Source organism: Lampris incognitus, chromosome 9 (genome assembly GCF_029633865.1).
Source record: "Lampris incognitus isolate fLamInc1 chromosome 9, fLamInc1.hap2, whole genome shotgun sequence".
Classification (NCBI taxonomy): domain Eukaryota; kingdom Metazoa; phylum Chordata; class Actinopteri; order Lampriformes; family Lampridae; genus Lampris; species Lampris incognitus.
In genome coordinates this window covers 20538336-20564137 of record NC_079219.1, presented here as the reverse complement: position 1 = coordinate 20564137, position 25802 = coordinate 20538336, and the positions used below count along the sequence as shown (strand labels likewise).

The 25802-nt window shown below is 43.1% G+C and overlaps 1 protein-coding gene across 2 annotated transcripts; it reads right to left on the bottom strand.

Annotated features, from left to right (window-relative positions):
* Positions 1–4622: 4622 nt before the first annotated feature.
* On the bottom strand, positions 4623–19828 carry tp53inp1 (tumor protein p53 inducible nuclear protein 1). Of its 2 annotated transcripts, none has more exons than XM_056285804.1 (4): positions 19288–19828; positions 16170–16543; positions 10401–10884; positions 4623–8218 (listed from the first exon to the last, which is right to left on the bottom strand). In XM_056285804.1, exons 2-4 carry the CDS (start codon positions 16291–16293, stop codon positions 7969–7971), a joined length of 858 nt encoding a protein of 285 aa, XP_056141779.1. In that variant the 5' UTR covers positions 16294–16543; positions 19288–19828; the 3' UTR covers positions 4623–7968. The 2 variants fall into 2 exon arrangements, with proteins under 2 accessions (XP_056141779.1, XP_056141780.1); XM_056285805.1 differs by lacking the exon at positions 19288–19828 and adding an exon at positions 18127–19235 and having other exon boundaries at positions 16170–16512.
* Positions 19829–25802: the final 5974 nt, after the last annotated feature.

The window sequence follows — 25802 nt, the reverse complement described above, 5'->3', positions numbered from 1 at the left end:
CAACAAAGTCGAGTTGGCATCCCTATTTCAGCATCTGTAGGAGGTCTGATTCTGGCATTTGCCTTGTGAGATTGTCGATCACAGATTGATAAAACTGATTTCGGTTAATCTTGCCCATGCCCTTAACTAGTTGAACATCTTTAAACAGCCCCAGGGACGTGTGCTGTTCGGCCGTCTGTGTGGATTTACCTCCACTCGCTTTCATTGCTTTCAGTATATCAATAGACTGCAGAATGTAGTGACTGGCATCCACTACAGTGATATCTCTTTGCTGACATTTCAGTGACAGGCCCTGCTCACGGAGTATGTATTTCATGCAAGCCAGATCAAGTTGCTGACATTTCAGTGACGGGCCCTGCTCACTGAGTATGTCTTTCATGCAAGCCACATCAAGTAAAAACCCAGTTTGTGAGGTGTTTGTATAGCGCCAGGAATTTTTTCCTCTAGATGTCATTGCGAGATGCATCCTCCCTTGTAGTTTTGAAGTGGCGCGCTAAAGCAGGGTAGTTGTTCCAGACTGCCTTTACAGTATTGAAACTACTCGCCACCCATATGATGGTGAATATCTGTCCAATTCTCAAAATCTGCATGTTTAGATTTGCAGCTACTTCCTCAAGCAATCTCACATTCTTTGCGCACTGGTGGTACAAAGAATACAGCTTGGCAATGAAAAACTCGAAATGATTACATCCAGCAACCACTTTCAGAGAATCATGGACAACCAATTCAAGAAGGTGGGCCAAGCAATGTATGGACTGGATGTTTGGAAAGTCACGCTTAAGCCTTGCAATGACTCCAGTGGTTTTGCCTGTGAGAACTGAAGCCCCATCTGTGGCGATGCTGATGATGTGTTTCCCTAAAAACTCATCATCTAATCCTGCTGTGCGAAAGCATTGTCTCAAACTGTTGTAAATGGATTCAGCATCTGTGCCCTGTGTCAGCTCTACAATGTCTAAAAATTTTTTCCAGATCTCCTTCGCCACTCACATCACATCTCACGTATACGATGAGTTAGGCACGACCGTGTACTGTGCTTTAATCAATGGTGATGCTGATTTTTGAATTAAGCTCTCGAATATTCGAAACAAACTTCGTTCGCATTTGCTGTGCAATATGACCTATAATCTCAGCGCAGGAGTGATCTGATTTATGTGCAGTCCCCACCTTTGCGCCATTAAGCTCCTGAACCTCATTAAAGGGGTGAGCTTTCTGTAAGACAGCCTTTCCTTAGCCACCATATAGGCGGACCTGAATGATGCTGCGGTCTCCTCCATTATCTTGGAATTCACCTCAATGATTTATTTGGCAGAATCGCCTTTTGCTTAGTCAATGCCACTTCAATGGCCCTCTTGTGTACAATGTTGTCCCTATGTTTACATATTGTAACAATCACGGATGAATAGGCTCGGTAGCCTTTGGCTAACGGGCAGTGTCGGCGCCAGAACAAATCTGACGGCCGGGCCTACGGTTTTCACGGGGGGGGCATGAGCATTAGGGCTGTCAAATTTACATTCTATATTTGAATATTCTTCGATTGTGAATTTTTATTATTAATTATTTGCTAAATTAACCTTCGAATGTGCGCTTAGAATCCTTACTTGTGCTCTGCTCTTTCCCCCCGTTGTTTTCCATTCGCGCACAGACGCTACAAGCAGATCGCGTGAGCTTACTGGCAGCAAACAGTCCACTACAACAACACACTGGTATGCTAGCTGCACTGCGTCACAGTAGGCTACTAAATGTCTAAGCCGAAAGAACCTCGAATCTAATAAAAAAAAAGTGGTGTGTAAGGTATGCCATTTTTGAGCAAGTGTAACACTCCACAACAAAGTTACGAATTTAAAGCAATATCTTCAAACTAAGCACCCATCAGAATTCGCGTAGACCTGTGACGAGGCGCCGGCTTCAAGACAGCCACGCCTGACAGCGTGTTTCCCACAATACGTTGCCTCCCCACCCCGGCACTTCTGCGCGATCAGAGCGTGTTTTTTCCAATGCTGGGAACATCGTTAACAAAAAACGTGCAGCATTCGCCTCTGACCAAGTAAATCGCCTTGTATTTTTAGCAAACAATCTCTAAAATAGTCATGCGAGCTGCGAAGTTGTCAAACTCAAATGGAGCAGCAGAAGCAGCCGATGGGAATGGAGGAGGAGGGGGGAAGGGTGGTTGACAGGCTCCGGTGGCAGCGGCTCCACTTGACCAACAGTAGCCGCTGAGGTGTTAACGGCACTGTCTTCGCTTGTTGCACCCGCCTCGGCCCCAACTGTTTTCTCGGGTGTTGTTGCTGCATCTGTCCTTTCTCTTTCTGCTGGTGTAGACTTGTTGTTTGGACCACGAGAAAGCCATTTTCTTATATCCATCATGATTTTACAGTTAGCTAGCCAGCTCAGTCGATTTTGCCACGTTTTTAAAGTATCCTTTTCCTGTGTGTCACACGCAATTACCACCTGAATGGACAAAATCACACACTGATGTTCCGCTCCGGTGTCCTGCCAACCCCGCTCCTCCACAATCACGAAATTTAAGCATTTTATTTCATTGATTATGTATTTAAATGTGCTATGTGCATTAATTAATTTTAATTTTTACATGATGTTTAAGTACTAATTTTCACATCATCACTGGGTAATTGGTAGGGGGGCACAACTTTCATTTGGGGGGGCGAGGCCCGGCCAATGCCCCCCCCGTAGCGCCGACACTGCTAACGGGTCGGACCCTTTAGTCGACTGGTTAACGTTTTCGCCCGTGGTACGGAATTCAGCGAATCCGGGGTGGGGTGGGGGGGCAGTCCGGGAACCGTCGCCACAGCCAGGACGCGAACCCGTATTTCCCGCACCGCGGGCGACAACGTTAACCAGTCGACTAAAGGGTCCGACCCGTTAGCCAAGGGCTACCGAGCCTATTCATCCGTAATCGTTACAATGTCTTTTTTCGCAACTTGTTCTGAGCAGTGCTGCTTACTTCCCCGTTAATCTGCTCCTCAGACAAGTGCGTGCCAGGTACCTTTTCAGACAGAAGAAGGGTTTTTGCGTCCCTGCAAGCGGTGTACCCAAAGCTTCTGTCCTTAACGAACAGCCACGTATAACGGCTCTTCCAGTCTCTTCTTTGCTGGCTGTTCCAGTTTGACGGGAGAGAGGAGCAAGAGGGGTTAGGATCGTGACCGACCGCGGCCTCTTCCCCTGACGAGCTGTTACTATCTCCACCATCTTCAGCCAGATAGGACTTTTCTTCCGCTTCCTGCTGCGTTGGCACCCCGGCGGGCGGTGTGCTAACAGCGGTCACAGGGCTTGCAGCAGGTGACTCGGTCATGCTAACATCACTAGAACACGATTTCTTAGTGAAACCAAAGTTAATTAAACTGCCTTGTTTTCTTTTTGACATGGCTATTGACGCTAACTGCAAAAAGAAAATGCTAAGGACTTCACGCACAGGTCAATGGTACTCAGCCTCCAACGTTTATATTTTTTCTACGAATCTTTGAGTTAACATGTGATCATGATTGGAGTTTGATTTGCGCCGCAGCGCCGCCACGCCTTGATGGTCATGACAAGAATAGCATGTGTAGTTTTCTTTATTGAAGTGAATTGGTGTTAAATCGCCGTCACGCATGAATGAATGACATTCGCAATTTTACACATAATAATCCATGATGATGACGATACACAAAACTGAAACTGCATGTCAAAATAACACATTGTCAATATTTTTAGAACCCCCCCCCCCAAATTTCACAAATCACGTTTTCAGGGGAGTCCATGTCTTTTTAAGGGGAGCTGAGCTCCCCGTAGTTCGCACCATGTAGACATTAACAATCACAGTACTGGTAAATGACAGGAGAAGGTAGTGTTAGCAGCAGTAGTAATGGTGGTAGTAGTAGTAGCAGTAATTGCATATGAAATTGTATCCGGCCAATTACCCCACTCTTCCGAGCCGTACCAGTCGCCGCTCCACCCCCTCTGCCGATCCGGGGAGGGCTGCAGACTACCACATGCCTCCTCCAAGACATGTGGAGTCGCCAGCCGGGTCTTTTCACTTGACAGTGTGGAGTTTCGCCAGGAGGACATAGCGTGTGGGAGGATCACGCTATTCCTCCCAGCCCCTCCCCCTCTGAACAGGCGCCCCGACCGACCAGAGGAGTAGTGCAGCGACCAGGGCACATACCCACATCCGGCTTCCCACCCGTAGACACGGCCAATTTTGTCTGTAGGGACGCCCGACCAAGCCGGGGGTAACAGGGGGATTCGAACCGGCAATCCCCGTATTGGTGGGCAACGGAATAGACCGCTACGCTACCAACACAATTATTTGTGACAGTGTAACGTACACAATTGAGTAGACACGGTAGCCCTTGGCTAACGGTCGGACTCTTTAGTCGACTGATTAACGTTGTCGCCTGTGGCGCAGGAGACACGGGTTCGTGTCCCGGCTGTGGCGGTTCCCGGGCTGCCCCCCCCCCTCAATTCGCTGCAACACTTTGCCTGAAATGAAGAGGCGTACAATCTATATAACCGATTAGTGCATTAAATTACAAAGATAACTATTTAATTTTGGACTAAATGGGAGTCATTGGCATGTATGTGTACCTAAATTACTAAATAAACTCAGTAACTACTGGAAAAAAAACAGAAAAAAACAAGAGGTGAATGTGTACGAAAACATTTATTGGAGGCTAATAAGAGATCACGTGTATTAACTATTACAGTTTGACAACAGATGACCCCAATCTTTTTAATCAAATTTTTTTAATCATAACAGAATGAACTGATCCTGTCATACGTTCAAATTACATTGAAGAAAAAAAAGGTTATGTTGATAAATAAAAAGAGTTAACCTTAAATTTCCTACACCTTTTTTTTTTTTTTTTTGGCAAAGTGCTGTATTATTTCCAGTAAACTACACAAAAGCAAAATGTCAAACACTTGGTGAAAAAAAAATGCCACGTTCTTCACGCTTTCAAGAACAGGATTGCTACATCATTTTGTTTCGTTAGAAAAGCTGTACATGGGCTGGGCGTGTCGTGGAGAGTGAAGAGAGGCTTCCTCCAGTGGTGCATAGTTGATTTTTGACGTCTTTTTTTTCTCTCTCTTTCTCTCATGTCCATTACGTCCACACTGGACGCAAAGAGTTCAAGTTAGTTCTTCATCGATGCATTGTCATTATAAATGTTTCAACCTGGAAGGCACGTGATCCACAACAAATTTCAAGGCGTTGAAAAAGACAAAAAAAAACAAACAACAACAACAACAAAAAAACACCCATTCAAATCCCTGTTAGTTTCACGATCAAGAGCTAAGACAGAGAGAAGAAACAAGATAGATCCCCCGAGCGATCGCTTGTCACCATAACAACGTGGTGGGTCTTCACCGCCCCCCTCCGTCCCCCTTCTGTCTGTCTTCATGTCTTTTTCACGACATCGTAACACAAAACTTAAAAAAACAAAAAAAAGAACAAACTCTTACTCATCCATTAACAAGCGTGATAGTAAGAGACGTTTGAAAACACGAGGTTAGAAAGATACAACAGGAAGAAATCACTCCACTATCATCACAAGTATTTACACCAGACCACAGACTGCTAACAAGAGCTTGTTAGTGCTTTCTTAATGCTACCATGACCTCACACAGCTGGACTGGATGTCCCATCTCAACATGACCACAGAAGAAAGGAAAACAAAAACAAAAAAGTCAGTTAAGAGACAGAATTAAAATCAGACAAGATTTGAGACTTAAGAACTACAACGCAAAGACTCGCCATCTAATGTGATTTTATCTTGTACTGAGTCGTACAATCTCATAAACAACAACTAAAGAGCCTCCCCCCAGTGAAGTATGACAAAGCTTTGCAGAGCTCTTCAGCCCTTTTCAAACAGCATCACTTGATTCCAGAAATATTGATTTCTGCCTTAAAACGAGTGATAATTCATTCCCCATATATATGCAGATATATCTTCACTGATTCTGAGCAAAATAGGACTCTGTGACTCAATACAAGGTTTATTGATTATTAAGATGGCTTTCTTTGCAATGAAATATTCCTGGAGGATTTGGCGCGGGCTTGTCTGCAAAGTCAGTATTGTTAGCAAACAAGACAATCTATGATGAACTACTGCAAGAATAAAGATGTTTTCTACTTTTTGGTTTAAATATTTTAACAGTTTTAACAAAAATGTAACTAAATTAGTAACTACAGAGAGTAGGATTGGTAAAAGGCATAAACTATAACTCTAAAACCATGTATGGTACACTGAGCAAAATATATAAACACCGCTGACAAGGACCTACAGTTATACTCCATCTTGATGGATATCAAACAGTCAATTGAGATTGTATAAAAGTTATTATTCACAGTCCTGGGACCAAGGATAAATCTTTTGAGATGCAAAAGGAGTCAATCATTGCTAACCAACATTTTCATGAGGGCAGGCATACCGGGGATGTACTTGCAAAGTTCCCGATATGCACAAAGACAATTATCAGACATCAAGTAAATCTGCAATTTTGTATATCGTAAAGGTGATTGGTTGTGACCCTGAGATGTGGACTGCAGATTATTTTAAGAACAAACACAAGATATTAATAACAAAAGATTCATTTTCTTTTCTTTCTTTTTTTTAACCATCTGGACACTATCACAACTCTACAACCATGCAACAAATTGCACACTAATATAACCAAACATACCTATGCAAGATAACATAGACGCATATATACCAACTTCATACTGATATGTAATATGTTTTTTTTTCTATTCAAAAAATATTTTGGAAGTTTTTTTAAATACATTTTACATTTCTTTTCATCTCAAAGCTACCATTAAAACAAGGCGATTAGTGATATTTAACCCAGTAATTTTTACTTTTTTTTCTTCAAAAAAATATTGTGTAAAGTACTGAATTACAAAGTCAAAGGCAAGTTCGCCCACAGCACAAAGGAAAGGGGGTTGCTGAATTTTAAAGAGCACAATTTAGCCGTCTGAAGAAACATCATGATTTCATTGTTACAAGTGGCAGTAGCATCATTTTCCAAGACTCAGAGATGGGGCTAAAGAAGTAGGAATTCTGAGAAAGGAGAACCCAGCTTAATTCTTGGGAAAGGCAATGACTTGGTTTTTTTTCCATTAGCCACTATGGATGGTTAGTTTCAGAATTTGACAACCACTTCAATGTTTTCAGAGCCTACTACAGCTTAGTAATAGGATATGGCCAACAACTGATGGATGGCTACCTTACAAAACGGCTGCTACTCTTAAGTTACCAGTTGGTTGCTGGTAATTGAATCGCATCCTTGCCCTGATATCACCTCAGCACGCCACTAAAACACAATACTAGGACAGCTTTATCTAAAGTTAATGATACGAATGGCAGCTTTTTAGGCAATCTTGCAGATCAACGTTGCCAAAGGTGAGGTTTCAATACTCTTGCATTGATTACATCCCAACCTCTTGTTGTCCAAACAGGACCTATAGAACAGGAGACGGACACTTTTCCAAGGGTCCGCATTTAAACACTGTACCATCAGCTATCAAAGGCTGTGTATTTTAACCATACGTCACCCATCTCTTCCTGTTGTCCTGTCAAGTTGCCCAAAAAGTTGCCAAGCATGTCAGCACCTCGAGACGGCCCGAAATTACCCCTGAGACCCAACTACCACCCAATCACATCACTGTGACATCACATGACCACTCTAAGCGATGTCAACACACTGACCATTCTGCCATGGAGACTTTGAACCTGCCATTGAGTAAAGTGACCTACAGCATTGATTCTACACATGATGGCGTCTATGAAGAAGAAAATGTTCCCCGAAATCCTGGGAATACCAGCTGTTCCAACAGGAGGAGAGATGGATGGATGGATACATGGGACAAAGGATTGTGGTGATAATTTTCCCAAACTGTATGTTATGCTGGTAGAAGGGGGAAGATTGATGATGATGAAGAAGAAGAAGAATATTACTGCTACCCTCTCCTCAGAAGTTGAGGTGCCTCTGGCTGGGCTGCTGGAGGTACATGGTGCTGGCCTTGCTCTGCCTGGTGCCACCGGGATGACGCAGCAGGTTGAGACGGCGCATGGTGTTGCGGGACAGGGGCTGGCCACGTGGTGCCAAGCGGCCAGGTTGTTGCTGCACCTGTTGGAGGAGGCCAGCATGGGCAGACAGCGCTGCAGCATAACAGGCCGCCTGGAAGCTGGTGCAGCGTTGGACAGCTGCCCCCTCTGACCTACAGGGGGAGACACAGGCAAAAACAAGAGTATTAAGACAACACGCTGGCTGTTAACAAAGAAGACAACAACTACACTACCGTTCAAAAGTTTGGGATCACATTGAAATGTCCATATTTTTGAAGGAAAAGCACTGTACTGTTCAATGAAGATAACTTTAAGCTAGTCTTAACTTTAAAGAAATACACTCTATACATTGCTAATGTGGTAAATGACTATTCTAGCTGCAAATGTCTGGTTTTTGGTGCAATATCTACATAGGTGTATAGAGGCCCATTTCAAGCAACTATCACTCCAGTGTTCTAATGGTACAATGTGTTTGCTCATTGGCTCAGAAGGCTAATTGATGATTAGAAAACCCTTGTGCAATCATGTTCACACATCCGAAAACAGTTTAGCTCCTTACAGAAGCTACAAAACTGACCTTCCTTTGAGCAGATTGAGTTTCTGGAGCATCACATTTGTGGGGTCAATTAAATGCTCAAAATGGCCAGAAAAAGAGAACTTTCATCTGAAACTCGACAGTCTATTCTTGTTCTTAGAAATGAAGGCTATTCCATGCGAGAAATTGCTAAGAAATTGAAGATTTCCTACACTGGTGTGTACTACTCCCTTCAGAGGACAGCACAAACAGGCTCTAACCAGAGTAGAAAAAGAAGTGGGAGGCCGCGTTGCACAACTGAGCAAGAAGATAAGTACATTAGAGTCTCTAGTTTGAGAAACAGATGCCTCACAGGTCCCCAACTGGCATCTTCATTAAATAGTACCCGCAAAACACCAGTGTCAACATCTACAGTGAAGAGGCGGCTGCGGGATTCTGGGCTTCAGGGCAGAGTGGCAAAGAAAAAGCCATATCTGAGACTGACCAATAAAAGAAAAAGATTAAGATGGGCAAAAGAACACAGACATTGGACAGAGGAAGACTGGAAAAAAGTGTTGTGGACAGATGAATCCAAGTTTGAGGTGTTTGGATCACAAAGAAGAACGTTTGTGAGACGCAGAACAAATGAAAAGATGCTGGAAGAATGCCTGACGCCATCTGTTAAGCATGGTGGAGGTAATGTGATGGTCTGGGGTTGCTTTGGTGCTGGTAAGGTGGGAGATTTGTACAGGGTAAAAGGGATTCTGAATAAGGAAGGCTATCACTCCATTTTGCAACGCCATGCCATACCCAGTGGACAGCGCTTGATTGGAGCCAATTTCATCCTACAACAGGACAATGACCCTAAACACACCTCCAAATTGTGCAAGAACTATTTAGAGCAGAAGCAGGCAGCTGGTATTCTATCGGTAATGGAGTGGCCAGCGCAGTCACCAGATCTGAACCCCATTGAGCTGTTGTGGGAGCAGCTTGACCGTATGGTACGCAAGAAGTGCCCATCCAACCAATCCAACTTGTGGGAGCTGCTTCTGGAAGCGTGGGGTGCAATTTCTCCAGATTTCCTCAACAAATTAACAGCTAGAATGCCAAAGGTCTGCAATGCTGTAATTGCTGCAAATGGAGGATTCTTTGACGAAAGCAAAGTTTGATGTAAAAAAAATCTTATTTCAAATACAAATCATTATTTCTAACCTTGTCAATGTCTTGACTCTATTTTCTATTCATTTCACAACATATGGTGGTGAATAAGTGTGACTTTTCATGGAAAACACAAAATTGTTTGGGTGATCCCAAACTTTTGAACGGTAGTGTACATCAGAGTTTAGAGGTTAGCAGTGGTCTCTGACCTGGTGCCATAGAGTCAAGTGTATGCAGGTTTTCATTCCAATCAGTCAAACAGACCAAATAACTAGAATAATTAGCATACCACAACGAGGAACATTAAGCGAAATCAGCAGCAGAGAAGTTGCATGAGGGTTCAGAGTTGCAACTTTTTTGGTTCTCCTGCATGTGCCTCTTATATAGGATCAACATAGTTAATTATGTTACAGCTGATTCTAGTTTAATTGGCTTTTTGTCAATCTTCAGATGGTACCTGCTGGTTTTAGTTTAGACCTTGTTTACCAGTATTTAGTTTCACTTTGAGTTTTGTTTAGTTACAAGTTTAGGCTTACATACTACAATTGTTGCTGTAAAGATTATGATGGTTGGTGATTCAAAATACAAATCATCTTAAAAATCTTTAAGTGCATAAATCGTTAACGTCAGGAGGACTGGGTCATCTCAACCGGCAGCCTTACCTGTGGCAAGGCACGTCTTCCTTCCCACCATTGGAGGCTGGAGGCTTGGGCACATTTCCAGGCAGCAGGCCTAGGCTGAGGGAGTGGGGTAAGGGGTTGAGGGCCAGCCTTGGGGGGCTGTGGTGGGCATACACGGACATGCTGGGGTGCTCAATCAGCAGGTTCTCCAAGGGGCTGGTCTCCAGGAGGACGGGCTGGCTGCCACGGCCCGTGAAGCAGGGAGGAGGTGTGATGAACCAGCTCTCCTCCAGGGAGCAGGCTTCCAGGCGTAGGAAGCCCCCTTCCTCCTCTTCCTCTACATCCTCCTCCTCAGGTCCCCCATCGGGATCGGTGTCAGCTGTGGAGTTAAGAGAGGTGCAGGAGGCATAGCGGATTGGGGGGCTGGCCATCGGGGAGGGAACCATCACCAGGTCCTCTTCCTCCTCCTCGGGGTCAGCAGGAGATGGGGCGAGACCATCGCCACAGGGGCCAGAGCAGGACTCAGCTGCACAGATAAACAACAGGAGCCTGCATTAGTATAGTAAGAGACAAAATATCTAAATTTACAGGACAATGTTCTGAAAGTGTCACTTCAAGTTTTTTGTTTTGTTTTGTTTTTTTAGCAGAAGCGTTTGGAGGCAAGTTTATAAAAAAAGAAATGTGAGTACAGTTGCTTACCTAAACACAAGGGACAAAGAACAGTGTTCTAAGGATACAAAAACATAAGGTGTCTAAGAATACCAAGAGAAGAGGATTTAAGGATCTTTGGAAATTCTGATTATCATGGAATATCAAATGGACAAGTGGGGTGAAAACAACAAAATAGAAAAAAAGTTGGGCCCCTTAACTCAAATGTTAGAGATTCTACTGAAATGTGTACATGGCATACTATATATGTCATTTCATGAACATTTAAATGGAAAACATTACAGTATCATTAAGCCATCAAATAGGTCATACCAAACTACTATAAAATACTGAATCACTGACCCCTGACAATGCATGTGCCATGTCCTACTCGGTGGGCAACATAGAATTATTAAAACTGACCAGTAAAAATCTGCTAGTCCTTATTTGGCAAGATTAAACTCCGACGCTTACAAATGACCTCACACCGGCAACCTTCCAGTAGGTGGCAGTGGGACCTGAATGATCTAGCATCAGTGATTCGATCCAAACAACCAGTTACACTGATGTAGTGTCAAAGTCTTGCTTAACAAGTCAGCATCTTGTTATTTTTAACTCAGTCTGGATGTGTTTGCACTGGTGCATGTGCATCTAGCAAGCTATCACCAAGTATCCACAACTTCCTCCAAATGCTCTACTTTATCTTTGGTACATAATGCACCAGCAAATTTTAGTACTGCCATACATTATTCTTCTAAATACTGCAGCAAAGTAAGATGCAAGACATTTCTGCAGCTTGTCATAACAGACAATTTGCTCAAAGGCCCCATAGACAGATTGTTGTTTTGATCAGAGGTGCAGCATCAGCACCTAATGACTGACAGAGATGCAGGAAGTTATGGAACGCAACATGATCTCAAGCAGCGCAGATAGGCACTGCTGTTATAGTTAAAAATGGACTCCAAAAATAACTCAGCAGGCCCTTAAACAGAACTGAAATTAATCAGGGGGCATTTGGCCAAATGTTGCCAAAGTGCAGTCTGGATCCTCTCTTGGCACTATGGCCCTGTTTGATCTGCTTTATGGAGTGCAGAGGATGAAGAGCCTGTGTCGTTTGTGTATGTGCCTTCATTTTTTTTACATTAGATTATATTAAATGAAATTCAATAGCCCCTGGATTGAAATTGGATTCTTACAGCAGCAGATAAAGAGGACACAACCATAAGCAAAAACGAGCAAAGGTGACAATAATACACTTTATGACTAAATGAACACCACGCAAAAGAGAGTAAAAAGGTGATTATGTTGAATCAATAGCCTACATGCAGAATGCAAACACAGCAGCAAAATCTGCAAACATCACAACAGTGAAACAAGATAACTGTTAAACGTCAAGTACCATCATGGATGAAGATGATAAAGACACACGAGATTTCAGCATATGAGTGTTGATAAAGATATTACGCTTCACAATGTCTATGTCTCTCTATGTTTGCAGGTTTGTTTACGTGCATGTGAGAGGCTACTTGGAACACAACTCTGCATGTGACAGACATAACACTCAGGTGCCATCCTGGTCTCTGTTATGCAGGTGGATTTTGCAGTGTGAACCTTGTTTACCCCAAACCACGGCCAAGCCACTGTGTGCTGACTCAGTCCTATGGGTGAGCTGCACGCTTTATCCCACTAAGCACCACAGGCAGGACCACAAAACAGCTTAACACCGCCCTCAGCACTGTCCAAGTCAATTAGTAGGTAATCCACAGGCTTTCACCAGAGCCCATATGTGTGTGTGCACTCAAGAGGGCTTGGATATCCCAAATGAAGTTTGCAATGCAACAAAGCAGGGTTATGGAAGAAAGTGGTCTGACATGTATGACCTGCAGGTGTCAAGGACTGAAATCCTGTTATGGCTGAGTAGATAGTAGATACTGATAAATACTGTGTGCTAACACTACCTGCTTGAGGATGGGTTAACAGGACCCACATGGATTATAAAGCTGGATCCATTCAACTCCCTACACGCTGAAGACATTTTATTATGTGTTATATTTATGGCTTTTAGATGGGCAAGCAGGGCCTTGGTGCCTTGTGAATGGACACACTGGCTAAAACAGGAATTCAACACTGGCGACCTTGCTGACAATCATGGGCACGCGAACACCACCATATCAGAATTGGATGTTTAGTGTCGCCGTTTGTCTCTGCAGATCAAACAAAGCGGCATAGCTGACACGCTTGGTTGCAGTACATTACAATAGCTTGGTTCTTCATATACTACTAGGCAACAAGAATCAGCCAGTCTAACCTGCTAAGACTAGTGGGCTATGGTTTACTGGGGCAACAATCCATCAAAATTGACTCCGTGAGACCTAGCTACATTTTCCGATTCACAAAACCAATATTTTTTTTACTCCGGAGGGGAAAATATATTCTAGGAAAGCTCTTTAACAAAATTATTCCACATTAGTCAAATCAAATCAAGCCTTGGCAACTCAATGCACCACGCTATTCAGCACCCAAATTCTCCCTATAATACTAATTACAACCCGAAAGTTATGTTAGAAAAAGTATGTGCCTGTGCATGTCACCCATAAAAAATCAAAACAATGAGCCCAGAATAACAAAATCGCAGGTCTTTACCAATAAATTCACTCTTGTATAATCCCCAGAGCAATTTTGTGGAGAGCATTTATAGAGCATTTGGGAGAAAACCAAGTCTGTCTTAAGTATCCAGCGTGTCTTACAGGTTTTTGGCTCCAGGGAAACAATTTTGGAACGGGCTCTGTGCCCAAACATGTTTGTCTCCAACACACTCCTACAGCAGTAACCCTAGCAGCATTGAGAGGCCTATTTTTAACTCTCCCAGCTCCTTAGGAGCCTTTGTTTGACCTGTTTACAGTTTGGAGCATCCATAAACTGACAAAACTGGAAAAGACAGACAGGTTGCCCGCTGACCTGAAATATTCTCACATCTGTTAGACAAGAGAATGGAGGAAGCCATAGGGGTGGGGAGGAGGTCACTTGTGGTAAGACCAGGGCTTAATTTGTGCCGTATCCCATCGGAACAGGGTCAGAGACCGCTCAGATTGGGACCGGCACCTATTTGATTGGATTGGTACCTTCTTTGTTACTATCAACATTTTGTGTAATATTTCATGTTATTTGTTCTCTCATTCTTTTTTGCCATTGAAGTTACTTGTAAACCAGGTGTTTGCCTATTTTGGATGCAATTTAAATCGGATTAAAAAAAAGAGTAACATCAGGTCACTCAGTGACACCTGAAGCATGTAAGTTTTGTGTATGTCACGTGAGCTAGTATTACTGTGATTTGAATTAGGATGCCCTCAGCAACAAGGAGGAAACTGAAAATGTCAAAAGGACAATCAAATTAGTTGAATTTCTTCAAAGCAGTAGGTCAGTAAGACCCTATGCAGGCCACAGTTGTTTCGGCGGATCAACAGGGTGGCGACAGCAGCAGCACAGGTAGCAAAAGCGTTGCTAGTAGTAGAGGAGATTGATAGAGATAGACAGACAGACCACGTCACTTAGTTCGGTGTCTTAGCCTGCTTGCTTTTCATGGTTGTAAATAGAACTTTCGGCCCCAATTCCATTTTGCCCCATTGTAGCAATCCACAGACAGAAGGGGAACGACAGGGACGTGAAGGGACAGTCAATGAGAGAGAGAGAGACAGCTGCAAACCGTAAACTTTTCTACGAGCCCCCCTCCGCCCCCGTGCTAATTTGAGTGATTATTGTGGATGCTCTGATTAATAAATAAAAATAATGTTTTGTTTGTGATGACAGTTTTGTATAGTTTTAGCACCTAGGTGTTGTCCAATGTGCTTCAGGGCACAGTGGATTGTTTGATGCGTTCTGTGACTTTTTGGGTATGATCATAGGCTTTTTCCAGGTGGCCACCCAGAGGTTAAGATGGCGCCACATGAAAATCTGTCTGTTCTACATTTTTACATGGTAATATGCTAGAGTCCTTTTTTAAATATTATTTTTCTGTGTGTTTGTACGTGAGAGACCAAGGTTCATTTTCACAACAAGATCCATATCATAGTCTATGCTCTTCACTAAAAAAATACTTTCTTAGGGTCCTTTTGTGTTTCTAAGTTCTTCTTTTTTTACATCGTTTGCAGACAAATAACTATTATAACCTTATTCACTAGTATATTGGGCAGACATCCTGCTAATTTTGGATAGACGGATTTTTTATTTTAATTTTTTTGGTTTTTAAATGTTTGATATTATTAGTTTTTTCTACTTAACATTGTGTTCATGTCCTTGTGTCTTTATGTTGAGTTTCCCCACCTAGAAAGTTCGGTGTGCAACCTTACTTGACTTTCAATAAAATTGAGATTGAACGATATCGTATTGTGTGTGTAGCAATAAGGTTTGTGTCTGTGTCTAAAGTGGAGCCCATCAGCCTGAGGTAGATTTCTCAGCTTGGTTTATGGGGCTGAGAGGACCCAGGGGAATAACATAAACTATATAGCAGGAGTTTGTTCTAGCCTTACAGCACAAAGATAAATATTTCTTCAAAACGGCTTTGAGATGTTGACATTTCCTAGTGTCGCCTGGTCTACCTGTATATACCTGCAGATGCAAAGCATATCTGCAGGTGTGTTTGTGGTGCATTGCCTTCTCTCATCACAGTGTTAGCATTTGGTCACCATAAATAAGCCTGATTTTGTGTTTTGGTGATTTTAATCATCAGCGCTGTTCTGTTTGCCTTAGATTTAAGATGTTTGACTCTAAGCATCCATTTGTCTGTATATCTGCATGTCTGTCTGTATGTCACCTCTACCCCCCCTCGCTCAGCATCAGCCTATCTGCCAGCCTCCCCTGTACTGTCTCCCTCTCATCTGCTGTCTGTCTGTCTTCCGGCCTCTGTCTCTCTAGCTTTCTGTCTATCTTCTATGCAATCTCACTGACAAACTTCCCTGTGTGCCACTATAAAAATATCTACTTAATGGTCATTCAACCGGTTGTAGCAAGTAAACCTATCCATTCTGCTAGCCTCTTTGCCATCAAACTAACCTGTACTCAGTCAGTCTATCTATAATATAGGCCACTTTGGCCTCTATAAAAATTCAGCGTCACACAGCCACCATACCATTGCCCGGGTTTTTACCCTCCCTGTGTGAGGCTCACCCAGGTAGTCCACCAGAATCCAATCTTCATCATCCTCTTCCCCCTTCTGGTCTCCAGGCCCACTGCACTGCCTCAGTTCCTCTGCATCGTCCCCAAACAAAACACTGGTGAACCTCTGGAACATCCTGGGACCTCCTGGGGCTTGGCGGGGGGGCGAGGGTGGAGCTGGCGGCAGCGCGAGGCTCAGGGTGGAGTCCGGGCACGGGCGCTTTGGTCATCAGCTGCGGGTTGGGCCGCGTAGGGAAGGCTCCGGAAAGGCGCTAAAGTGCATCAATATGGTTGGGTCTGGGATCATCTGAGGCTCACTGGGCACAGTCCAGACATAGCTCCACGTCCAAGTCACCTTGATGAGTGCAAATATACAAAGAAATGCCCTGTGATGGAGAAATGCAGTGAAAGGAGAGAGTGGCGAGAGACAGGGAGAAAGCAAAGAAGAGTTTACTGAAGAAGTCCAATTGGAGTTTTACAAAGATTTCAAGCTCTGTATCCACATGGGGCGATGAACAAAAGTGACCTAAATATAATAATCAGAATTCAGCTTAAACTTTCCTGAATGTACACTTTACAAAGATGGGTATTAGTATTGCTGACAATAATCACAATTATTAGTTCTTAAATATTGTCATATGGCTTTGCTGTACTCTTCCTTTTACACTGCATGCATTCTTGTTCTTCCTTGTGTCTCTCTGACCTGGTTTACACTTGGTTTTAAAATACATTTTGGGCGATCGGCTCAAAAGGGGACAGTGAAACACATTGCCATTTACACCTGTGTCTATGATGCGTCTCCAAATGCATCCTGCTGATTGCTTGTGATCAGATTTCGTTATTCCGAAGGAAGATTTCCTGTTACGTCCTTGCCGGGGACGCATCAGGATGCATTAGCATTTACACTACAAAAGATATTCGGTCAAATGCGTCCCAGACCACCTCGGCAAGTGGTTTGAGTAACCGGTTCACAATACGTTTTGGTGGTCGTTTACACTTGTAGTTAGCGCTATCCACTTGTGATCCAGTCAAAAAAAATGCATTCTAAAACCAAGTGTAAACAGGGTGTGCTACCATGTTAATTTGTTTGAGGTCCCGTTGTCCCTGTGAGGTGTCAGTATGTGCCATTTGTAAACTGTGAGGGAGTCATTGCACAAGTGTTATCAAGGCAGGTAGAGTTGATGAGGTTCATCTATATCATCAGTACCCATCTTTTGAAAAAATGTCCCCTACTTGAATATCAAATTTGAATATAAATTGTTTTGTAACACTGTAGTCCTTATTTGACACAAATCAAATCAATTTTATTTGTATAGCCCAATATCACAAATTACAAATTTGCCTCAGTGGGCTTAGCAGCAACAAACATCCTGTCCTTAGACCCTCTCATCAGATAAGGAAACACTCCCAAAAAGAAAAAACCTCTCTTTCAGACTGGAATCTTTACATTTCAGAGGTATCAAACAGTGTGTTTTATTCAGTTTTCCCCTGAGATGGTAGGCCTATTAGCTTTTGTGAATAAATCCTTAACTAATTGTGATAATGTTAGTGCAGCTTTGAGAGTGCGGTGTGTGTTCCGGGTCGTAGGGTTTGCAGGTACAGGCCTGGTCAGACGATGTTCCTTATTAAAAACTGTTTTGAAAATAGATTTGTCATCATCAAGCTGACATTAGAGCCTCATAAGGGTTGGGACAATATCCTGTCTCCTGGCACAACATAGACGATGACTGCAGATAGTAAGTGTAACACCCCACCCCCCTTCCTTTCTGCTCCCATAGGACCAGTGGGGTTCCTGGCCTATATATGGTAGTAAAGGTAAATTGACGTTCACTGTCTGAATTGATTTGCTGGAATAAAAGGTGCGTGCAAACAAGCGTTTCCTGAGACATTGGTAATTTTTTACCGTCTGTTTTGCAGACACCAGTCATCACAGAAAACCGGTTTGTCAAGTGCATATACAAGACCTTACTTATGTACAAGTTCATTTGCCATTCAAACTAACGTGCCAGTCTACAAAATCGTCCCGGGAGTATTTTTCTAAGGACATTTGTCGCCCATCAACAGCTGTTGTGTGTCCTTCCTCATCGTAATCGTCGCCCCTCACACTCCTGTAGAGGCCGAATTTCACTCCTCCGAGGCCAAACACGGAGAGCAGCTGTGAAGTGAGGCTGTTGGGGGGGGGGGGCTTCTCTATCCGACGGCTGGATACGGTTTTATCTCCTGCTCGTCCGATCGACGGTCTGGTTTATAATCTCCTGCACCTGTTCCTCTCTGACAAAATCATTCACGCCTGATTTTGTTTATCTCCGATCGGGTTGAAACGACGAGATTAAAATGTTAACCCGCGTTATAAGTGAGCGCGGCCGAGCCCGTCTGCCATTGGGTAAACGGTTTGAAGTGGTTTCTCGGATGCTGGGCGATGGCCGTAGACAGCCACTGCAACAACATACTATCGATTACATCAAATTTTCGATTTAAAATTAAGCTAAAGTGCGTTGTGTAGTTTGCAGGAGCTCAAAAAAGGCTGTAGCCTATATGTCGATCTGTAGACGCCTGTGCGGAACTGGTTAGCAGATGACCCGGCTATAAACACTGTTATCTATATCGTTCAAATCGGCAAAGACTGCGAAATTTGGTCCCTAGTTCCAGAAATCAGCGGTGAAAACTCGGATCAGTCCGCCGTGTACGCCTCTTGTGGGGGGTTTTGTTGAGAAGAGGAAGGGGAGGGGACTCGACTGTAACCCTACACCCCTGTAGGGCGTACCACAGACGGTTTCGATGCAAAACTTCTTTCAAACACGCAATATCTTTTGTCTTAAAAAAGACAGCCGTGATCGAACACGTACTAAAGAACGCACGAAACCATAAGTAGGATGCTTAACTGGGTCAGTTAAAAAAAAATCAACACATAGCTCGCTGTAGATAAACCAGTTTCTTCGATCGGCCTGAAAAATCTATTGTGCTGTAGAAAAAAAGGCGCTTCGTTGCTGACTGTTAATCTGCTCCCTTTGTTCATCATATACATCGTGCGTAACGGCAAACGCAACCGTTGCTCGATTCTTTAAGATAAAAAAACGGCAACTGAGAAGTAAGATTGGCTTTGACGGGACAACAAAGAAACGACACTCACCTGCGGCACGGAGGAAAGATGTAAACAGCACAAAAACAAAACGCGATAAAAATCTTTGATACTGAGGTAGATTCTTTATTTTTCCCCAAAAAAAAGAAAAATGGATATCTAAAGTTTCTTCGCAGAAGAAATAAATCGTTAGTTGGAGGGACTTTACATTCGGAGTCACAGTGTGTTGCTTGTTCCCTCGGTCGTATCCAAAGTCCCGACTGCTCCTGGTGTTATTGTTGTGGACTACCAACAGCTGATCACAGTGTGCTCGTGATGGACGGCCCGTGGGAGGTACCAGCCGAGCCCTGAGCCAATCACAGGTTGCGATTCTGCTATGACGGGCTGTCACCAACGCATGTGACCGTTTCCAGAAAAGGACATGACTGGGCAAAGCTCCGCAGGCCTGAGAGCAACCCATCCGGCCTTCGAAATGCACCCAGACATCCGGTTCCGCTGCATACACCCCTGCCTGCACTTTTGGGGTGTAGCGTTCATCTGTCTTGGCTTGAGATTTGCTCAATATACCACAAAAATGTTACCGTAAACTGTAGAGTTGGTCCTTAGGTCGACTTGTGGCGTTGTTCAGTTTGAGTTCAGCTGGTTGCATTTCACTTTGACTTGTTCCACTGTTTTAGGCATCCAAAAAAAAGCCCACGCATCAATGCATCTCTGACCTGATAGAGTCTGCACAAGTAACTCATTTGATCTGGGCCCAAGATAACATCTGCTTGCCCTTCCTCAAACAACATGAGATGTGGAGGGATCATTTCAAGTGAGATAGGATGACTCGAGGTCTGATGTCCCCGACATGAGCACAGGTTCTTGGTGTTCCCGACCAAAATGGGCTGATGACAAAGAGGATATAAAAATGGCAAATTTAGTACATGTTGTCTAGGTCACCAGTGATTTAAACAAATCCCCATAGTAAAAAGAGGGGGAAATTTGGAAGTGGGGCAAGCTCCCAAGATTATGACCCTCCCCCCCATCTGCATTGACAATCTGGAGGGGAGGGTATTAGTTTGGGACAAAAGGCCTACAAGAAAAATTGACACTAGCACTGATCCTGAAAAATTAGGTTACCATCAGAAATCCTGTCTGTGCCTCTTCTGCTAATTCCTTTTCTCCATCCACTTCTCCATCATATAAAAGGTTCTTCTCATGATACACAAAGACTTGTTACATCCACAGTCTGAGGATGTTCTCCTGACTTTTGACATCCTCAGGATGTTGGAAATTTTGAGTTGTCTGTATAATATCAGGGATGGAAAATAAGTCCATTCACAATTTAATTTTAGTTAAGACTATTGCTCTATGCAGATGCATTGGCCACTTGAAACGTCACACTAAAATTAATGACTCAAACGTCTTTAATTACATTTTGCATTTAGTGTGGACGGCGGAAGGCATGTTTCAGTGAAAACCTCAGCAACGCAGTCCACCATGAAGGTTCAATCTGACTTTTAAGAGCAAAGCTCATTGCATACAAAACACAGTCAAGTGTGACTATGGCCATTTATAATTAAGCAGAAGCAACACAATACTGATCATAACCCAACACAGAATATGAAATGAGTAAAGAATATTATCACTTAAAAACACTCGTCAGCGCTTTCTGCATTTTGCCGCATAAACTTCCCTGTCCAAATAACCTCACGTGTTTCGATGTCAACATGCAAAATGCAGCTTGATTCCAAAACAAAGAACGTCTGCTGAAAGGAGGAAGTTAGTCGCCCTACATAATGTCTGGGATGGATGATTCAACAATTAATGTGTTGTCATGCTATAACCTGTAATTTTGTTCGAGGGCTTCTCAGTCAGCCACTCATATATAGTAAATGTAACCCCACATTAGTAGCTACGCCCAATAAGACATGGTTGTCATTGAAGGACTGACAAAAATGAGCACCGAACTGTCATCAACACACAGTTGAACGAATAAGGTTTAAAGAGGCTAGCATCCCCTCAGCGCTCTCTCTCTCTTGCGCTGGTGTGTCTTAGTTTGGGGTGTGGATCCAATATATCTGTCCCCATTTAATTAGCCTAACTTGGGACAGCTGGTCCACACGCCACTCCGTCACTGGGGGTTTTAGAGCTGTCAGGGGATTTAAATATAGCTAACTTTGTTAGACCACTTGGTGGATTTTTGTTATGAAGTAATTTGTTTACTATGGTTTACCCATTGAGCTAAACAGGGTATGGTACCCAGGAATTGTTATTGCCTTGCTTTACCTGTTGAAGTATCACTGCCTTGCCCATTGAGGTAGGATTTTCTCATGGTTACAGTGACCCTAACCTGATGTCAATTGGATTTGCAGGGCTGACCTGCTGCTAACCTCGCAACCTTGAGGGGTCACTGGGTGGTTGATATTTATCCACACAGCAAGAGCACACATTTCCTGGAAAGCCAAATATTTTCCCTCTGGCCTCTTCTCAAACAGATAAGGTGACCCAAGTATGAATCAGACTAACAATCATTGTAAATCAATCAAAGAAAAACAGAAAAAGGCACTTATTCACACTTTTTTTTTCTATGCTTGTAAGGATCCTCACTGACTACATTCAATCCTCAGCCCCCTAACCTTAACCATCTTAACCACATGCCTAACCCAAACCCTTACCAGATCTTAACGCTAACCTTAGGCCTAAACCCATCTCCAAACCCCAAAATAGACCTTTTAAAGAAGTGAGGACCGGCCAAAATGTCCTCAGTTTTATGGGTAAAAACTCAAACTAGTCTTTGAAAATATAGTTGAACGAAAATACAAACACAGACACAGCAGAACAGGATGTCATTGGGTGTGAGTTTTCCATTCTCAAACACTGAGGCCACACCTATTTTGTGTTGACATCACAGCACTGATAAGATGTCCCCTTACTGCCCTTGTTTTTTTATAGCAGTGATTACATCACCCTCAATTTATCAATGATGTTTTTGTGACCTACAAACACCCTTTTTCATGGACTAGAAGAATGCTACTGTGTCGTTTGTTGAAAACAAGAGATCTCTGGATGAAAGAGAGAGAGAAAGATGGACAGAGACAGTGATAGTGAGCAGTTGTCCTCACTACAAACTATTATACAAACTAATTTATGTGTTTTATATCTGACATTTTGATGTGATTAAGCACACAAATTGTTAATGAGTGTGTGTGTTATTGTTCATCTATATTGGTGAGGACGTATTTAACCATCAGAGTGAGGATATTTTTGAACTTCTGATTTTAGGGGTAGGACTTGGGTTTAGGGTTAAAATTAGAATTAGGATTAGATTAAGGTTAGGGTATGGGTTGAGGTTAGGCATGTAGTTCTGATGAAGGTTAGAGGCATGAAAGCTGTCAGTTTTGGTCCTTGCGAGTGCAGAAAAATAAGTGTGTGTAAGGCGTCCAGGTAGCGTAGCAGTCTATTCCGTTGCCTACCAACACAGGGATCTTCGGCTCAAATCCCTATGTTACCGCCGGCTTGGTCGGGCGTCTCTACAGACAATTGGCCGTGTCTGCGGGAGGGGAGCCGGATGTGGGTATGCATCCTGGTCACTGCACTAGCGCCTCCTCTGGTTGGTCAGGGCGCCTGTTCTGGGGGGAATAGTGTGATCCTCCCACGCAATATGCCCCCCTGGTGAAACTCCTCTCTGTCAGGTGAAAAGAAGCAGCTGGCGACTCCACATGTATCGGAGGAGGCATGTGGTAGTCTGCAGCCCTCCCCGGATCAGCAGAGGGGGTGGATCAGCGACCGGGACGGCTTAAAAGAGTGGAGTAATTGGCCAGGTACAATTGGGGAGAAAGAGGGGGAAAAAATCCCCCCCCAAAAAAGTGTGTGGGGGGGGGGGGGTTGCATGCAGGACAAAACGTTTTGTCCATTGACATAACAAGCTACTATCTTTACAGAACTAATAAATTTCCATCATTGCATATCATGCTCAGGCTTCAAAACACCCCCCCCCCAACGCTGCGTCCTTACATAACATGTTTGGTGTGCACAGTCTCTGTATCGCTTGCACAATATCAACCTATGCTAGGAGAACAGAGGTCAATAACCCCGTCGTTACGGACGCGCAACCAGAAATGGGGGTTTATATTACGTACTTAAACACACCAATCTCACACTGAATTTGGTCAGGGTTTTTTTTTTTTTTTGTGGTTTGTTTTCTTGTTTTTCTTTAAAATCAGAACACCTTGGTGTGTGAGATACAAAATATGTGCAGAAAACTCATGACATTTGTGCAGACATACATAACACAGATTCGTAGGATGACATGAGGTACATTTTACAGGGGAAACAAGAAATAGCGCAAAAGAGCAATGCAGGACCATGAGCTATATTTATCGCCCTGCATAAAACGATAAATATTTTGCCCAACATGCACTCGAACCCTTTGAATAGGGGCTATTTTGGCTTGGGTGGATTCATTTTGGAGGGGACAGCTGGTGGAGGGGAAATAGTGAAAAAATAAAAATGGGGAAACAAAAGGAAGGCCATGTCAAAGGCCCTGAGAAAGTGCTGTATTGGTTGGGACTGTGTGTTTAAACTGAAGGGAAGAGACTATGCAGTAAAAACACAAAGGTTGCTGATGCACACTGGATGCATTCTTTCCATTGCAACCTCACCCAAGGCTAGAAATCTGCTATGATATCAACCTTTCACTGAAACCAAAAAGGCAGATGAGTGCACTTATAACCACGGGCACACTTCAGGTTATTTGTGATCTTTATCTGAAAATTCCTGGAAATCTAGGATCCACCTCACCCCCTTCTACCATTTGTGTCACCCTTTGTACATTGTCATATAATCTGAGAAACAATACACCACCTGAGACGTGCCATTTGATATTCCGTAAACCCAAGACGATCCAATCTGTTGTGCTTTTATTTCATCAGCCAAAGCACGAGGTTACCTAATATCAAGTGAAAAGAACCATCGTTTCTTTTAGCTTCTTCTCGGAACAAATTTTTTATTTATTTTGCCATTATGAGTAACCCCAAGTGTCTCTTTTTACCAACTCTTCAGTGGGGACAAGGGGGACTTTCCTAAGGAGGCTCCCTGTCCTTACAAACAAGCTGCCTTTTTTTTTAATGCCTCATATCTTCCAGCCGTCACAACTTGAGGGTGGAATCTGGGTCAGGTTGTGTGTGACGCTCGCTGCCTGACCCCTTGGACGAGGGTTCGTAACTAAACCAGCGTCCAAGTGAGGGAGGCATGCAAAGGGTGCGTGTTCAACAGCAACACACACACAGACGCTCGTGCCAAGACAAGACAAACTGAAGTTAAAATGACAAATGGTGTTATGGATGAAACCTAATAGCTTTCTAGAGGGAGGGAGGGAGGGAGGGAGGGAGGGAGAGAGAGAGAGAAAGAATTAAATCTGATTAACTCATAATATTTGTATTTAATGTCATCTGAAAAAAAAATTACCTGAAGTTTCATATTCAGTAATCTCCTACAGAAAGTCCAGACAACCTTACTGTTGTTATTGGGTGAGTCAAGTACTACCCACAATCCTTTGAGAAGTAGGATGATGTTGAAATTTCCTGCTGTTTATTTTGTGAGTTTTTCCAAATGGTGGACCTGACAAACTTGTGGAAAAGTGACATCTTTCTGTGCTGTTGCATCAGAACAGAGAAGACAGGGAGGCAGGACATACCTGGGTGAGGCAGTTACCCATTGGTCGGGACATCCCGCCAGTCATTCTCATGGACAGTAGTTTTGCTGCCGCACTTCAGCCCAAGTACTTGAAAGAAGTGAACAGTAGCATGAAGTCATCAGTCCCAGCCCACTTTCTTGCTCCATCAAAATAACTGTTGGCAAACACATCAAGAATGTTGAATCATAGTTCGGGGAAGAAAAAAAAGACCATGACAGCAGACCGCCCAGACATCTACTCCAAAATGAGGATTTGAATTTACAATACAGTGACATCACCAACAACTTGGCTGCTGGTATAAAAAAAAAAAAATTCTTGAGCAGAGTTGGTTGAATGATGATGACTTTTAGAAACCTAATACTTTTTAGGGAGGTGATTGAGGTGGTTATGAGGTGATTAACTTCTGATTAATGTTAGGATTAATGTTTGGTTCAAGTTCCAGTCATGGCCCTAGGAAGACCATCTCCTGTATATTTACAGATGTCTTTCGATATCTATTTTATAAAATATAGTAATATAATGAAATGAAAATACATATAAAACACTGTAATTCGTCTATAATTGTAAATGTGTTCTTACTCCCATAGTTTTTTTTGTGCTTTCATAAGTTTGTGAAAAGGATTCATCTCAAACATGTCATAGTAGCTTTGACACAGCACAATAATGCAACCTGCTGTGCTTCTGCAGACACGTCTTACCACCTCCTGTATACATATACTTTGACACTGCTTACTCAAATATTCTACACTTCACATATTAGTTTTGACTTTTACGTTTTTATCAAAGTATACTTTTGAAAATGGTCTTTAATATGAACGTTTGACTTTGCCTTTCCTAAATGTAGTGTTTCATGTCTAAGTGGGCATCAAGTCAGATATATCAAGTC